Consider the following 16,962-nt stretch of genomic DNA (forward strand, 5'->3'; position numbering starts at 1 on the left):
CATCTTTACTCGTTACGAGTGTAATTGTGAGTAGACGTTTGTTTTTGTATTGATAATTAGGGACTGGAACAGATGGCGAAGGCTTAGTTTAAAGTAATGTGTCCATTAAAGAAAATCTACTGTATACAGCTGAAGATTCTTCACTTTGAGAGCTCAGCTTGCCGTAGCAGAGCTCGTCTTCTCCCTAACGAGGGCTTCAGCCATTACAGCCTGGTCAGCTGCCTTCGGTGGATGCTCAGGTCCAGAAGACTTCTCCGAGCGAGCGTGTTGAGCTCCGTCCTGGGCAGAGCATCCCCTGGGCATCTGTTGTGCCCATGTGCAGGCGGTCAGGCGCGGAAGGAGTCGCTGGAGGAGTGGTACCCGGAGCAGGCAAGGGGATGGCAGCATCTTGCCCACCCCTTCCCTGCTGGGCACCGAGCCCGCTGGCTGGCGCGATGGAGCCGCGAGCACTGGTTGATGCAGGTGGACCAGGCGGCACGTGGTTCTCCCGACGTGGCTAAGGATGCTCTGCCAGATGTAGGAGATGATGTCCCCCTCGGGGGGGCTGCCGAGGCTGGGGGGACAAGTGCACCTCTCCCAGCAGGACCCCCCTGCCCCAGGCAGCTCCCTGGTTAATTAATACCCAGTGCCAAATAATTGAGGACTGATTCTTGCAGCAGGACGAGGCGGGCGGGAGGAGAGGTACGAGGTGTCCCTGTGGCTTCTCTGCTGATTAATGATGCTCAGGCGCTGGTCCCGCAGTACTCCCCTCGTTAGCAGGCAGAGCTAAGGGGTTTTACTGCCTGTCCCTCCTTTGCCCACTCCCAAGTGATGGATGGCCGGGAGTGGGGGGAGCCACCTCCATGTCCCCCGCCTCAGCAGCAGCATTTTGCAGCCCGGAGATGGAGATGTGAGCTCTGGGTGTCCCCCCGCTTTCTCTGCGCGATCTTGGGGCAAAGGGCACCAGCATCTGCGAAGCCACCCCCTTGCTGAAGGGAGGGGGCTCGGCGGAGCCTTGGCTGCCTGGCCATAAATGTCCCTGCGGGGTTTCCCCCCTCCCCGGGGTCACAGCGTCACGAGTACATCCCAGAAAATGAAGTAGAATCCAAGATTTCCTCCCAGAGGAAATAGCGGAGGTCAATGGGAAGTCCTTCTGGTGCCAGAACCTCTGTAGTCACGGGATTTGGGTGAGCTCAGCAGGAATTTGAGCTGAAAAGGGGGGGGGGATTTAACCATTGTATCTTATTTTATTTAAAAAGCAACGCTGCCAAACAAACCAAGCTGTTTTGCCAGGTTATAGCTATTCTTGTAGATGGCCCTGTCCTTGGGGCAGGAGGTGGTCAGGCGTTTAGCGGTGGCTCTCAGCCCTCTTTTTTTCCTTTTGCTTTGCAAATTCCTTTAGAAACATTTGGAATTGTTGAAGCGCAAGTTACGCATCTGTGGTGGAAACTTTGCGAGCACGACCTCCCTGGCCGCAGGCCACACGGTCCCCTTATGACTCGGGGAGGACATCCGAAGTGAAAGCTTCTCTGCCGTTCTTTTCAATTTTTTCATTTATTTCTCCGTTTACTTAGTTATTTTGAAGCACGCTGCTGCGTGCCGCTCCGGCGTTGCCGCTGTGCGTTTCCCGAGCCCGCAGCCTTTGGGGAGGAACAGAACAGGAGAGAAAGGGGGAGATTTGGGGAGAGGGGGGAGACCCCCCGAGCCGCTGGGAGAGAGTCCCGGTGGATGCAGCTCCGCTGCCTCAGTTTCCCCAGCGTGGCACAAGGACGCCCTGTTTAGCGGCGGGGAGAAACACAGAGTGTTTTGGGAGGGGGGGGGGGGGGCTCCGGGAGCATCCCTCCCCTGGTAGCCCCGCCGGGAGGAGGGAGAGGGAGATGTTGGCACGGCCTTTCGCTTCCACCGTCGCATCGATTGATGCAGGGGCACGTTCCTGCTTGTTTGAAGGGCTGTGGCGAGGATTAATGACTGCTTAACGAGGCGCGGGGCTGTGCGCAAGGGAAGGAGAGCTGGGTGGCAGCAGGAAGGTGGTGGGAGAAGAAACTCGCTGGAGGTCCGGAGCAGGACCCCCCCCCCCCCCCCCCAGCCCCGTTTTGCTTTGCGAGGTCCCCAAGTGCCTTTTCACTCCATCTCTCGGGGGGGGGGTTGCCTGCTTCTCCAGGAGCCCAGGCTAGGTCGGCAGCTCCGGCGGGGATTTCGGGAGCGGGAAAAGTTTATCACTGGTGACAGGGTGGGGAGTTCCCGGTCACGCTCCTCTGGCTTCCCATCCCGGAGCAGCCGGCAAAGGGAGGGGTGGGAAGATTAATAGGAGTCTCGTTTCCCTCTTGCGATTGCTGGAGCGGGCGCGGAGAGATTAAAAGCGGCGCTCCGGCGGCAGTTCGTATTCCTGGGCTGAGTTTTATTTCCTGACCTTTATTTCTCTGGTTGCACCCTTTTTCCTGGCGCTGCAAAGCCGCCGTGGGTACCCGGCACCACGGGGGATGCTCAGCTCCGCCAGCCGCCGGCGGCGCATCTCCTCCTCCCGTTTGGTCGAGACGACGCAGGAATCGAGGAAATTAATCTGCACGTCTGCTTGCTGCAAACAAATAAATAAAACCTGGAGGATTTTTCCCATCTGTTTCTATATGTTGTTGCTCCTGCTATTATTCTTGTTGGGTTTTTGTTGTTTTCTTTAAAAAGAATAAAAGTAGGGAAATGTCAGCTGTATTACAGCTTTTTAAATATTTCCCACTAAATCTTCCATCAAAAGACCCCCAGCAGAGGAGCGCCACTCCAACAATGTGACTTTTATTTATTTTTTTTTTTTCATTCGCGTATTTGAAATCGCTCTGACAAATAATAACTGTGTGCGATGACAACTCGCAGCACCAGACAGATGTAGGGCATAAAATGGGATGTCTAACGTCGCGGAGCAAAGCGAGTAGCTGCGAGCGAGTGGGATGGGACTGGCCGAAAAGCCCGTACGGAGGCGCTGGGGGAGAGGGTGAGCTCTGCCAGCGGTGGGAGACTTTCTCCCAGCCTCTTGCTGCTTCCAGGGAGTTAATGCGAACTCGCTGCTCGGGTTTAGACTGGGTTTTGTACGTGCACATGACGACTCCACGAAATGCAGCATCCTTCTTAATTTTTTAATGTTTTTTTTTTTTTTTTTTTTCTTGCTAACGCTATTTTCCTTTTCTAGGCTTGGGAGGGTCAGAGATGGCAGCATGGTTTGGGATCAGGCCATGACATTTTTTTGCAGAGAGTCTCATCCTGCACGGTTTGCTCCGGAGTGAAGCTGCTCTTAGTTCATTAGGTGTATTAAGGCAACTGCTGCTTTACTTCTGAGCAGCTCTAAGGGTCAGATGCACGCTCCGTGAAAGCAACCGAACGTTTTCCTGCAGCTCTGTGCTCGCAACATCATCGGAAACTTTGGGAGTAACTAGTTTGCTTTCCTTTTCTTGTGTTTCCTCAGAAACCTTGATGGATACGCGGACGGCGACGGCCGAGCTGGGCTGGACCGCCAACCCTCCTTCAGGGGTAAGCACCGCTTGACCAGTTGATCGTTATGAGATCTCATGGGGTTCACACTATTTATCTTGAAACGCTGGAGGGGAGCTGGGGAAATGGCCGTGGGAGCAGCCGTGCCCCATCAGGCTGGCACAGGGCAGCCCGGGCATCGCTGTGCCGAGCTCCGGGGCTGAGCATCCCTTCCCTAAGCCATCCCGGGGTCTCAGTGAAGATGGAGAATCCCCCCACTCTCTCCTGTCCTCCTCCCAGGTGAAGTGTCCGACCCCATCACCGCTCTCCATCCTCCTGCTCGTGCTTTCCCTTTCCCTGTGCCAAAAGGCTTGTAATTAAGAAACATTAGCAGGCTCAAAACAGCTTTCATACCTGGAACATCATCCGTAATTGCACTCGGCAGTGCTCTTCCCTGGCTATTAATGTCACTTTTATGAAGTAATGAGGAACAAAACACCCTGAGGCACTTAAAACATCTTTTTTTATATAATATGAGCCTTTGAGGAATGGAAGCATAAAATAACCTGACTCACGTTCCCCTGGCAGAGAAAGTGAGAGGTGGGGAGGGGGGAGAGGAGCAGTGGTGGGAGGGGGATGTGAGTTGATGGATGGGCATCGCGGTGGGACGGGTGGCCGGTCTCACGCAGGTGAAGGCCCTAAATTTAGTTGGTCTTTTCTTGTTTTTAACCTTCAGTTCCCCAAAGCAGCCACCCTAGGGCTGTGCTGTTTCTATTTCAGCCCACGCTGCTGAAAGCTGGGGTGAGGAACCAAAAGCTTCCCCTCTGCCTTGCCTTCCTCCATCCAAAAAATGCGAGTGTGCTCGCAGCCTTGCTTTGGGGCTTAGCAGCAAACCATAGCATTGTAGGAACAGGCGAAGAAGAGAGGGGAGCGAAGAAATGAGAGGGAGAAGAGCAGCAGCCATCTATAAATCAGAATGGTTTGGGTTGGAAGGGACCTTAAATACCATCTCGTTCCACCCCCCTGCCCTGGGCAGGAACACCTCCCCCCAGCCCAGGTTGCTCCAAGCCCCGTCCAACCTGGCCTTGAACACCTCCAGGGATGGGGCAGCCACAGCTTCTTTGGGCAGCCTGGGCCGGGGGTTCACCACCCTCACAGTGAAAATGGGAAACTGGTACCTTTGTTCTCCCTGGGGCAGGAGGGAGGAGATGGGAGGATGGGAGAGGACTCCTGGCTGCTTCCAGGGTGTCGGCTCCTTCTCCTGGGCTCCTCTTGCCTTTCCTGGGGCTGGAGGTACAGGGATTTGATGAGCCACCTCTCCTGACCCCCCGGGGTTGCCATCAGCGTGGACTCCCTACAGGCTTTGGGTCCCTTTGGGTGGTGGCATCCTCCCATGGTGTCCACTCAAGATGCTCTGAGGGTGACTGTTCACCTGATCTTGCAGATGCATCCCGGGGCTCAGGGGGGCTGTTGACATTAATGCCGGGGCACGGATGCCAGCCGGGCAACAGGAGCTGTGGTCCCTGGGGACAGGCTCTGGTGGGACGTGGGCTCTCCTTCTGCTCTCCCCATGGGTGTGCTTGAAATCTCAGCGGAGATGGAGAGGAACGTTGTCTTAATCCCCAGCTCCCTGCGAATTATTTAGTGGGATCTCGTCAAAATGATGCATTTGTCGCTGTTAGAGCATCGATGGCAGCAGCCGCTGGCACCACGGGGCTGTCAGCCCCAGGGACCTGCTGCTCTTCAGTGCCCGGTGACAGGAACGCTCAACTCACGGGGTGCCCAAGGAAGCGTTCGGATCCCGTCAGGTCCCCTCCTGTGCACCCGGACGGGGTGCTGGAGCCGGCGGGTGGGATGAAGAAGAGGATTCCCGCCGCGGAGCCACGGGGCCGGCGTTACGCCGGTGGGCGAGCGCTCGTTGTCTGGCCTTAATTGGATGCCGGGGCTGTAATGCAAAGCCCAGGTGGGAACGGGGAAACAATGCCAACCCCCTCGGTCGGGGAGGACCTTGTAGCTCTCTCGTGTGAGAAGACGCCTGGTAATGAAAAGGGCGTTGAACCCGTACGGCTTGGCTAGGGCGGAGAGGGGTTTTTGCGATGCTGTCACGGCGTGGGATGAGAAGGGAGAGCGCTCGGCTGGATGCGTGAGGTTTTATTGCTGATCTGGTAAACAGCGCTTAACAACAATGCGCAGCCTTGAGCTGTGATCTTCGCTTAAGCTTAGCGGAGCCGAGTAGGTGGACCCGGGAGCAAACGTTCTGCCGTGCTTGTTGGCAGCCTGCAGAGGACCAAGCTTTTAAAACGAAATAAAAACCCGCTTTTTTTTCTTTCCCTTTTTAATTTTTTTTTTTTTTTTTTTTTTTTTTTTTTTTTTACATCAGGGCTGTGATTGACAAGGGGGGAGGCTTTGGGGAGGAGGCGAGGGATGTGGATGTTTCATGGAAAATGGAAGAGGGCAGAAGCTGCAAGGTTGTAGGGTGGGCTGTGGTGCGTCGGTTCTTCGGGAAGACACTCCGCGACGGGGCAGGTTGGTGTCACCCGGCCGCCGTTGTGCCCCCACGGAAGCACAAACACGCGCGAGCGCTGCTGGAGCATCGCTCCTGGAAATTATGCATGATATTCAGAGTGCTGCTTAAAGATTGCCATATGAATAATGCTGTTATGAGGAGACTGTAAACATGGATTAGTTAAAATGAATGGATTATGAGGTTGTAAATCTGTCTGTAGGACTCTAATGCCATCATAGACTATTCACAGTTTGCCGCTGTCCCTTAATTGAAATTGTAGCCTGGATTATATTAATGCCCTCCTATAAATCGAATTGCAAATCTATATTCTCTCTCTCCGCAGCGGTAATGTTTTATTTAGTTAGTTTTCTTTGCCGGGGGAAACGATCCCATTGTGCCGAGAGCCAGGGGTCGGGCTCGCTCTCCAGCCCGCGTGCTGGCTCGGGCTTTAACGAAGCCGTGGCCTCGCCTGCTGCTTTCCCTCCCGCCTCCGGGTGCCTGGACCATCTTTCCTCCCGGTTTTATGTCCTCCCGGGGTAGCTGAGGCAGTTGGCTGTGTGGAAAAGGGTGTTTTAGCTGGGAGCGATGGGGAGGGGAGAGAGCAGGCACCCAAGGGCAAGAGGGCGAGGATGTCTCCTGGTGCTGGCCCGGGTGGTGTTTCTGCACCCGCATCACGTCTTGTGTGCATGACTGCATTCCCGGTCTCCTCTGGGGCTTTGGGACCCTCCTTTCAGCCCCGTGCAGGGTGAGCGGCACCTCCGTGGCTCATGGGCCGCTGCTGGTCCCTCTGTCACCCTCTCATGGCCTCTCTCCCTTCTCCTTTCTGCAGTGGGAAGAAGTCAGTGGCTACGACGAAAACCTCAACACCATCCGTACGTACCAGGTATGCAACGTCTTCGAGCCCAACCAGAACAACTGGCTCCTCACCACGTTCATCAACCGGCGTGGAGCTCACCGCATCTACACCGAGATGCGCTTCACCGTGCGGGACTGCAGCAGCCTCCCCAACGTCCCTGGCTCCTGCAAGGAGACCTTCAACCTCTACTACTACGAGACAGACTCCGTCATTGCCACCAAGAAGTCCGCCTTCTGGACGGAGGCACCCTACCTCAAAGTGGACACCATTGCTGCTGACGAGAGCTTCTCCCAGGTGGACTTTGGGGGCAGGTTGATGAAGGTGAACACAGAAGTGAGAAGTTTTGGGCCCCTGACCCGCAATGGTTTTTACCTGGCTTTCCAGGACTATGGGGCTTGTATGTCTCTGCTGTCCGTCAGGGTCTTCTTCAAGAAGTGCCCCAGTGTGGTGCAGAACTTCGCCATCTTCCCGGAGACGATGACAGGAGCGGAGAGCACCTCTCTGGTGACTGCCCGTGGCACCTGCATCCCCAACGCTGAGGAGGTGGACGTGCCCATCAAACTGTACTGCAACGGGGACGGGGAGTGGATGGTCCCCATCGGCCGCTGCACGTGCAAGGCTGGTTACGAGCCGGAGAACAACGTGGCTTGCAAAGGTAAGGTTGCCCTTGGGTAACAAGACGCTTTTATTGTTTTTAAGTTCTGCTTAACAGAACGTTCGTCCCCAAACAAGCTGGTTTGGGCGATGTCTGTTGTGGAAATTGGCTCTGTGCCCTGAAGCACTTCTGCTCGGGGGAGCGGGGCAGAGATTTTTTTGGGAGCAGCGGTCAACCTGTGGCTTCTCAGTGTGCTTCGGTCAGCGGCCAGACTCGGCGAGGACACGGGGGCGGGCGCAGCCACCGCTGCGAGGCCGCTGGAAGCCGCCTCTGTGATGTGCTGCCTTCAAAGTGCCGCGCGGGCCGGCGCTTGCCGGCTGAGCCGCTTTCATCTGCCTCGTTATTTCCCTGGCAAAGCTGCGGGAGCCGGGCAGCCGCCGTCGGGCCCGACTGCAGCGAAGCTGCTCTGATTCTCGGCATTAATTGGAAATTTTTTATTTTTTTTTTTGCTGGTTTTTTGGGTTCCCCCGGCCATGCCGCCAGCCCGCCAGCACGCTGCTGCCTGCTGGAGTCCTCCGCAGCACGGGATTATAAATATGGAAATAGCGCTCGCTGCTTTTCATCTCCTTTCGCCCTTCTGGTGACTATTTTCCAAATACCATTGGAGGATTATTATTTATTTTTTTTTTCCTTCTGTTAGCTTTACTTGCTCTGTCCTTTCCTTCTCCTCTCCCAAATTAAGGTATTGTCTTTGTATGCTGCTTGGAAGGAGGGAAGAAGAGGAGGGGACTTTTTGTGTGAGAAGCTAAGCCCTTTCGGCGGTGCTTTCCAAATAGCTTCTAGAAGGTGGGCACTGCCAGGTCAAAGAAGGGTTGGGAAGAAAGAGAAGGTCAAAGGCTGGTGTCAAAGTGCTTTAGGGCTGGTTTTGAGGGGGGAGGTAACGGGAAGGGGTCTGATTTGGACCTCTTTCGGTGCAGGTGGTGGCACGCGTAGCACCAGGCTTGGCTGTGATGTTCCTTGGGTTGCCCGCCATGGTGTTTCTTCTCCACCTGTAACTCTGGATGTGTGAGACTGGCAAAGCTGGGATTCAAGCTGTGGAAAAACTTGGTTATTTGCTTGAAACCTGGGAATTCATCTAGGTTTTCACTGGGGAAAAACCGCATTCCTGCCTGGCCAAGGTGGGGATGGCGATGCCTTCCTGCGTCAGCGCTCCGACAAGTGGGAAACCACCAGAGCCTGTGTGCTCACGTCTTGCTTACGTGTCGAGCAGCATCGCTGGGGGATTCCTTTGAGTTGTGTGGTTGACCCTGAACGTGGTTTTGTTCCCACCAGGAGATGGTCTATTCCCGTGAGCAGTTGAAGTGCTCCATCGGAGGGAAGGCTCTTCGCAAGCCGGAGCGTTTCTGGCGAGACGTTCCTCTGCTATTGAATAAACAAACAGAAAGCGCACATGGTTGTATGGCAAAATGACATTTTTCTCATCGTGGAAAAATAAATACTAATTTTAGCTAAAGACTGGAATCGGGAAAGAATGTCATTTTGCCAGAAATGCAGGAAAACAATGATAATGTAAAACTGCTGTGGGTTTTGGTGGTGTTGATCTTTCTATCTGCTGCCAGATGGGACAGTGAAGGAGATTGAGGTCTTGACCACCTCTACCCCCCTGGTGAGAGCGTGCTGCGCCTACCCGATGCTCGTGGTTTGGGGCAGGGATGGAGTAGGACAGCGGGACGTGAGAGTCACAGGAGCAAACCTGCTCAGGGTGGGCGTTAGACCCATCTCCGTGACTTTTTTTTTTCCTTTCCTTTTCTCGTGCAAACCCCCAAATGGTCATGACGTGTTCATGCTATCAAAGCTGTGCCGAGCAGATCCCTGTGCGTTGGGGAATTGCTGAGGTTTCTGTGCCGTAGCGCCCATCTCCAGCCACATCTGAGCAGCACTGATGTTGAAGGAGAAACCCCTTGTGGTGGCTCTGTGGAGATCCCGGCTAGCATTTTGCCTTTGTGTGAGGAGGACACTTTGCACTCAATCTCCTTGAGGGGGAAATTCAGGACCCTGACAGGTCTAAGGGAGTAGAAATGTCCTTTATGGGTCAGCCAGCAGCATTTGGGACTCTGACAAGCACCGAAGTACGCTGTGGGTGCAGACCAAACGAGTGGTTAAATGGCGCCAAGCACATGTGTGATGACAGGACCATCCTTTTTGGGTGACCCTGTGAGCACGGTCGGGCGCTGGTACAACACTGTCTCCATAGCAGAGCTCCAATTCCTCCCCTTTCCCAGTCCTGTGAGAGTATTTCCCAGTTCACACGTCAGGAGGACGGACAAAAGGCTGGGATTGCGTGTGGGAATCCGCACGTTTGAAGGTCATGCTGGTGAGGAACCCCAAACCAATAAACCCACCGGCCCTTCCTGGACATTCACAGTCCTAAAAGCCTGAGCCAGGGCTCTGTGTTAGGGCTGTTGGAAAATTCACTGCGTTTGAGGAAAAATCTGACCATGGGTTGGACTCTGGCTTCTTGGTAGCTTGTGTGCACCCTTGTATCCTCCTTGTGGACTTTGGAGACCACGAGGGAGGACCGGAGCCCACTGCTGCCCTTCCCCAAAGTTGGCAGGCAGGAGGTAGCACAACGCAAGGGTTAGAAATGCTAATTTCTTGGGTTTCTGTTTGTCTTTGTGCTCTTGAAGGGGTCGTGTTCACCTGCTGGTGATGCTGCCAGGCTCGTACCCCGGCTCCCGGGAGGCACACGCTCCTGACATCTGCTCAAAGCTTTCGTCAACCTGAGATGAGCCACTTAACAAGCCTGGGGGAATTGTCACTAAGGCAAAAAAAAAAAAAAAAAAAAAAATTAAAAAAAAAAAAATCTCTTGATATTTTTAAGGCTGAGAAAATGGGCTTAATTTCTCAGCTGGGGGGGGGGGGGAAATTAGGGTTGAATTGTTTAGCTCTCCCAGCCCTCTCTCATCCCTCCCACCCCAAGGGATGGAGGCGCTGCCTATCACGGGGCTATTAGACCGGAGCGGTTTCGTGCTGACAGCAGAGCTCGGGGCCGCTGAGGGATTCATTAATAGCGGCTTTTATCGGCACTTAGCCGCTCGCGAAAGGCACGGGCAGAGCGCAATCTTCAGCAGGGGTATTTTCAGTCCCGAAGAGATTATCGCCGTGTTTTAGGGTCAGAGTGATGGGAGAGGGGTGCGTGTCGTTACCACCACAACGCTAAGATGGGGGTGGGAGGGAGGGAGATTTTCTTTACCGATCTGCCCTGTTTTTTGGTTTCCATCCCGGGCCGGGTTGGGGGTTTGGCTCTAGAGACCTCCTGGTTGGTGCGAAGCCGCGTCGCTCTCGGCTGGATGATGGCACGCCGTAGCCGAAAGCCTGGTTGAGACTGCCCACCTCATCCTCCTCGGCACCTCGTGCCGGTGAGAGCTGTGGGTCAACGCAAAATGGAGGCTGTTATTGAATCCAAAATGAATAATTCATTTGGTACGAGAGCCCACGCTCCGTTCGGGTTGATATTAAATCCATTCGTCTTGCTCTGCCCCGTCCCTCAGCCTTGCTTTATGGCTTCCTCGCCTGGTCAAGGTGCAATGCATCATCGTGCCGGGGAGGAGGTGGGAGGAAAAGCGGGAGCGGGGGTCGCTGGGAGGCCGGGGAAATCGTTTTGAGACCTTGGATGAGCGTGCCGGGTGGATTTTGCTTGTTCTCTTTGAGGAAGATGATTAACCCCTTTCTCTGCTGGTGTTTGACTCTGAAACCTAATGATGGCGAGGTTGATGGCTAGAATGACGGCAGCCCCTGGGTCGCTCGGCTTTTATCCCATGGGACTCTGAGGACGGGGCGCTGTATGTTTGTCTGCTGGAATCACGCTGCCGTTCTCTCTCACCTTCCCAGTACCAGGGGATAACCAGCGGAGAAGCTGGCGAAGGAAAAAAAAAAAAATCTGGAGCCCGTGCCGAACCTTTGCCGAAGCTGCGCCTGGCTTTATTTTGGCCGCCTTCATCCCTCTGGCTTCTTTGTCTCTCCTTTCTCCGTGTGTCCTTCCCTGCTGCCTGGTGCGTGGAGGGGTTGGATTTGGGAAAGGGGTCGTGTCCAACCAGTTGAATGTCGAGGAGCGAGTGGCCCCACGCCGGTCCCCCCGTTGCCCTGCCCATAATTATTGATTTCCTCTAGTTATCCATCAATGAAGGCTGGAAACAATAGCGGAGTGCGGAATTTATGAAGTGATTTATTTTTTAATAATTATGAACATTTTGTAATTAGTAGTAGAATAATTTGCTAACACAAGTGAGGGAAATGTCAAGTTTTCCCCATCGAATTATCGCTTGTGCTGGGAACTGGGGTTTTTTGGGGGTCTCTCTGGCTGTGCCTTTGCCTGCCTTTTCCCCGTGCCGTGGTCCAGCCCGGGGTCCCTGTGCTGTGTTGGGGACACCCAGGAGAGGTTTTCTCGGGTGAGGAAGGGGATGTTGGTTCTGTCCCACGGGTGGATGGCAGCAAGGGGGGCTGTGGGCTGCCTCGAGACCCGGTTCCCCCTCAAGTCTGGGTCAGGGTGAGCTCTGCAAGTGCCCCAGAGGCTGCAGAAAGGCCCTTTTTTGCCTTTTCCTTTTTTTTTCCTTTTTCTTTTTCCTTTTTTTTTCCTTTTCCCTTTTCCTTTTTTTTTTCCCTATTTTTTTTTTTCTTTTTTTTTGCACAATATCGAGTTTCCTGTCCCCTCTCCCATCCTGCGGCATCCCGAGCCGCCATCCCCAGCTGGGCTGCGCTGGGAAGTGGCGGCTTTCCCGGCTTTTCCGGGTGGCGATGCCGGAGGGATGGAGGGAGGGAGGGATGCTCCCCTTTGTCGCAGGGGCTTTGCCTTCTCTTGGCAGCCGTCTCCCTGCTTCCACCGCTGGGTGGAACAGGCAGCCCAGTTTTACCACGGCCGCGATGCGGAGAAGAAGCATTTGAATCGCCGCGCCGCCAAAAAAAAAAAGGGGGGAAAGAAAAAAAATGTGAATTTTTTTTTTTTTTTTCTTAAATTATGCCTTAATGAAGGCATCCATTAACCTCCGTAATAATTTTGCACGGAAAATGTCCAGGAAAACCTTGTTAAGTTTTTTTTCTAATGAGCGTGATGGGTTTTAATGGAAATCTTAATTAGCCGTTATCAGCCAAATTGTTCCTCTGGTGGATTCGGGCCCTTTTCTGTCCCCACGGCACAGGGATGGGGAAGGGACCGTGCGTCCCGGCTGCTGCTGGCAGGGAGGCTCAGGCACCGCTGCCACCGCTCTCTGGCTCTGTCCCCCAAATCCCGAGTGGGGTCTGCGAGGTCCGGGGGGATTGTCCCTGCCACCCAGCCCGCTCCAGTGGAGAAATGAAGGAAAAAGCCTGGAAAAAGCCCGGGGGAAGGGATGAGCAGGGGGCAGGGTGAGCATCGCAGGGCTGGGCTTCGCCTGGCCTGGGGAGCAGCCCCTGGGTTTTATTTTTCTGCATATCACGCAATGAGAACTTTTGAGTGTTGTATTGATTCCAGTCTTAAAAGGTGAAGAAAAGTCCCTCCTTAATTTCTTAATTTGTCTTTTTTTTTTTTTTTTTCCTTCCCCCCCTCCCAAGGGTCTTTAAACAGGCTTGTGAATAAACAGGGGCACAAATCTGTTTCCAAACCCTTGGCTTCTTACTGGTCCATCTAGGAAGCGTTATGTAGTGACGGAAGTGCTCGGCGAAACTCATGTTTTTTGGGGGTATTGGGGCGTGTAGCCCCGTGTGCGCTTGCAGGGGCTGCCCTGGGCACGGATCCGTGAGCATCCCCGCGACGGCAGTGCTGCAAAACCCACCCGGCTCTCCTATCCCCATCCGCCCATGCCAGCCCAGGAGAGCCGGCTCCCAGCCCACCGGCATCGTGTCGAAGGCCCTTTGCTCTCCGACCGGAGCGGGGATTGTTCTCCCGGACAATGGGAGAGCAGCGAGGAAGTGCAGGATCCGGCCCGCATCCGCCGCCTGCATTGTTCCCACCCTTGTTTGCAAATGGCCAGCACCTGGCAAACCCAATGACTCAGCCCGGGGAGTTTTAAAAGCCTTTCTGTAACTTTTTTTTTTTTTTTTTTTTAATTATTATTTTTAAGTCACGAGAGAGCTCCTTTGGGAATGGCTTTGGCCGGCGCCGCTTGTTTGCTTGCGGGGGACGGGGATCTCGCCCGTGTTCAGGGCTGCACCACATTGCCCAGCCCATGGCAAGCTCTTTGGGAGCCAGCATCTCTCCCAGCCAGCTAGTAATAATACTTAAAAAAAAAAAAAAAGTTCTTTTTACCGCAGCTGGCTAGTAATAATAATTATTAGTTTTAAAAAAGGAGGGTTTTTACCCCAGCTGGCTAGTAAGAATAATTATTCTTTTAAAAAAAGGAGGGGTTTTACCCCAGCTAGCTAGTAATAATAATAATATTTTTTTTAAAAAAGGAGGGGTTTTGCCCCAGCTGGCTAGTAATAATAATAAAATGGACTTTTTTTCTTTTTCCTCCCCCCAAGCCATGAGATAACTCATCAGCGCTCCCACCTGCAGGGCATCATTCGGGAGCTGTGCCCTGGGATTGCAGCCGGGCTTTGCAGGTCTCCTGCAACCTCTGCTCTGGCAAAGAAGCCTTCGCCGATCGGGGTTTAATAAGTGGAAGACCCATCGCGTCAACACCAGCCGCGAATACGCCATGGGCTAGGCGGAGCGAGTCACCCCGCTGCCCCTCGCCTTGCTTTTCCGTGGCCGTCGGAGGAGTTTTGTGTGGGTCGGACCTGCTGGCGGGGGCATGGGGCACCGTGGGTCCGTGCAGAGGAGGAATGGAGCCCACCAGGGTGATGGGGGGGAGGGGGAAGAAAAATAATCAGCACAATCACTGAGGTTTTAATTTTCTACCTTCTCCAAAGCCCTTCATCATCCGCGTGCCTTGTTCTGCAGCCGGAGAGTGACAAATGGAGCAGTGCCGTGGGTGTTGGCTCCCAGTGTTTTAAGAGCGGTCGTTTGTCACGCCCCGTGTCTTGTATCTTGGAGGATGCGTGGAGAGCAGGAGCGGGGTGATTAAATCAAAGCATTGCTCAGGCACTTCAGGCAGGGCTTCGGAGGAGGGCTTCGGAGCCATGGGAAAATCCATCCCTCTTCAGCAGCCTCGCAGCCAAGAAGCGATCCGTGCCTTGTCTATCGGAGCATCAGACCAGACTGAATATTCAGTTGTGGGCACCTCCAATTAAGGTGTGCAAACCTGCACGAGGAGGAACCGCATCGCTTCATTTTCATGTTAAGCCCAGGACTCACCTGCTCGTACCATATTTGTCATATGAAAATGGATTTTTTTTTTTTTTTTTTTTTTTTAGGAAGGAGAGAGCTGTGGGCTGGTGGTAGGAGGTGGTAACCTCGGTGTGGCCATATCCTGCACGGATCTCATGGGGGCTCCCGGCAGCAGCATCCCTGTGAGCAGGGCGCGACGCTGGGGATAACACTGCCCTCGTCTTGTTTCATCCCTCCCTGGGGCCTCGTGGGGACTATGCTCTGGTTGGTGTCGATGAAGCTCTGCCACCTCCTTGCTTTTTTTTTTTTGGGTGAGGGTTGTGAACTCTGCGCTGTGCAGAGGGCTCTGACTTCGAGCCTAAAACTCGTCCGTGAAAGCAGAGGCATCCTGGGGAGCCAGGGGAACTGGGAACTGAATTTCCACCCTGGCTCGACTGGCTTTCCTCTGCTGGGTCAGCTGCCCGCGAGGTGAGACTCGATATCCACTTATTTTGATCTGATTTTTTTTTTTTTTTTTTATTACCTATCTGTGTCCAGGCGTGATGTCACCGAGGCATTCAAAACCCATTGCTCGATAAACCTGCCCTGGATGTAGCTTTGGGATGGGTGGACGCCCGCCAGCATGCGTGTCCCCGTCGCGGCACGGAGGGAGCTGGTTGCCCTCAGGAGCGGGGATTAATTTTGATGCTTGTGGGTTTTACTCTATTGCGAAATAGGGATGCTGTTTGAAAGCTTGACGCCGTTCTAGGCACCGCAAAAACGCTTCTCTGCCTGTCTGGGTGCTGCCAGGGACCGTCATCTTCTGGCTAACCCCAAATCTCCCTGTTTTGCCCCAGGCATGTGTTTATGCGTGCCGGGTGAGCGGGGCCGGCACTTCCCTGTCGGGATGAGAGCATCAGGGTGAGACCTGGAGATATCGCAGACCTCCTGTCTCTGCATCCGATCTGCTCGCGAGCTCTTAATCACATATTATTATTTAAGACAACTTATTCTTAGAGAGCCCAAGGTGCAAATTATGTTTCACAGCTGAGAAAAGCTTCCCGAGCTGCCTACGTACAGTAAATCCCCGCGATCTCCGATGGCTTTGACTTATGCGTAGCAGATGTTGAGGGTGGAGGAGACTATTTCTTTTTGCCCGCTTGTTGTTGCTGTGGGTGTGGGACACGGGGCGGGATTTCGGTGGGGAGAAGCTGGCTGTGCTCAGAGGTGGGGTTGGTGGGTGTTGTCCCACCCTGCAGCCTTGGGCACCTCTCCTGTCCCTGTGGTGGCACCAACATGGATAGTGCCAGTGTCTTCATGCCATTTGCAGAAGATCCTTCCCTGGCTGGGAGCTTTTGGGCAGGTTGACGGCTGCAGCACGGGGATGAGCCAGTGCAGGAATCATGGACTCATGGCATGGTTTGGGTTGGAAGGGACCTTCAGAGATCATCCTGTCCAACTCCTCTGCCATGGGCAGGGACATCTTTCATTGGGTCACGTTGCTCAAAGGCCTGAACAGCTGGACCTTGAGCACTTCCACATCTGTGATGGGCCATCCAGAACTGCTCTGGGCAACCTGTACCGGTATCACACCACCCTCATTGTAAAAAAAGTTCTTCCTTCTGTCCAACCTAAACCTGCCCTCTTTCGGTTTCAAACTGTTTCCCTTGTTGTGGCACTACAGGCCTTGGTAAAAAGTCCCTCTCTGTCTTTTCTACAAGCCCCCTTTATAAATTGAAAGGCTGCAATAAGGTCTCCCCTGAGCCTCTCTTCTCCAGGCTCCGACCCCAACTCTCTCAGCCTTTCTTCACACCAGAGGTTCTCCATTCCTCTGATCATCTCCGGGGCCTCCTCTGGCCCTACTCCCAACAGGTCCATGTCTTTCCTGTGCTGAGGGCTCCAGAGTGGGATGCAGTACGCCAGATGAGGTCTCACCAGAGCGGAGCAGAGAGGCAGAATCCCCTCCCTCGCCCTGCTGGCCACGCTGCTGGGGATGCAGCTAAGGATGCCGGTGGCTTTCTGGGCTGCGGGTGCACATTACCGGCTCATGGCCAATTTGTCACCCGCCAGTCCAGCAAATCCTTCTCGGCAGAGCTGCTCTCAATCCATCCATCCATCCATCCATCTCCCAGTCTGTACTGGTACTGGCGATTCCCCTGACCTGGGTACAGGACCCTGAACTTGGCCTTGTTGAACTTGGAGGTTCACATGGGCCCACTGTTCAAGCTTGTCAAGGTCCCTCTGGGTGACATCCCTTCCCTGTAGCGAATCAACTGCACCACTCAGCTTGGTGTCATCTGCAAACTTGCTGAGGGAGCACTCAATCTTATTATGTCGTTGATGAAGAT

General features: G+C 54.0%; 1 protein-coding gene across 2 annotated transcripts in view; it reads left to right on the top strand.

Moving 5' to 3' along the window:
- EPHB1 (EPH receptor B1) overlaps positions 1-16,962 on the top strand; it is a 77,166-nt gene that overhangs the window by 19,146 nt on the left and 41,058 nt on the right. For both annotated transcript variants that reach the window (XM_082486857.1, XM_082486856.1), the window contains exons 2-3: positions 3,431-3,495; positions 6,771-7,452. In XM_082486857.1, the coding sequence (XP_082342983.1) occupies positions 3,431-3,495; positions 6,771-7,452 (747 nt within the window). The remainder of the gene's footprint in view (positions 1-3,430; positions 3,496-6,770; positions 7,453-16,962) is intronic.

Source organism: Vanellus vanellus (genome assembly GCF_965231255.1).
Source record: "Vanellus vanellus genome assembly, chromosome: 8".
In the NCBI taxonomy this organism is placed as follows: domain Eukaryota; kingdom Metazoa; phylum Chordata; class Aves; order Charadriiformes; family Charadriidae; genus Vanellus; species Vanellus vanellus.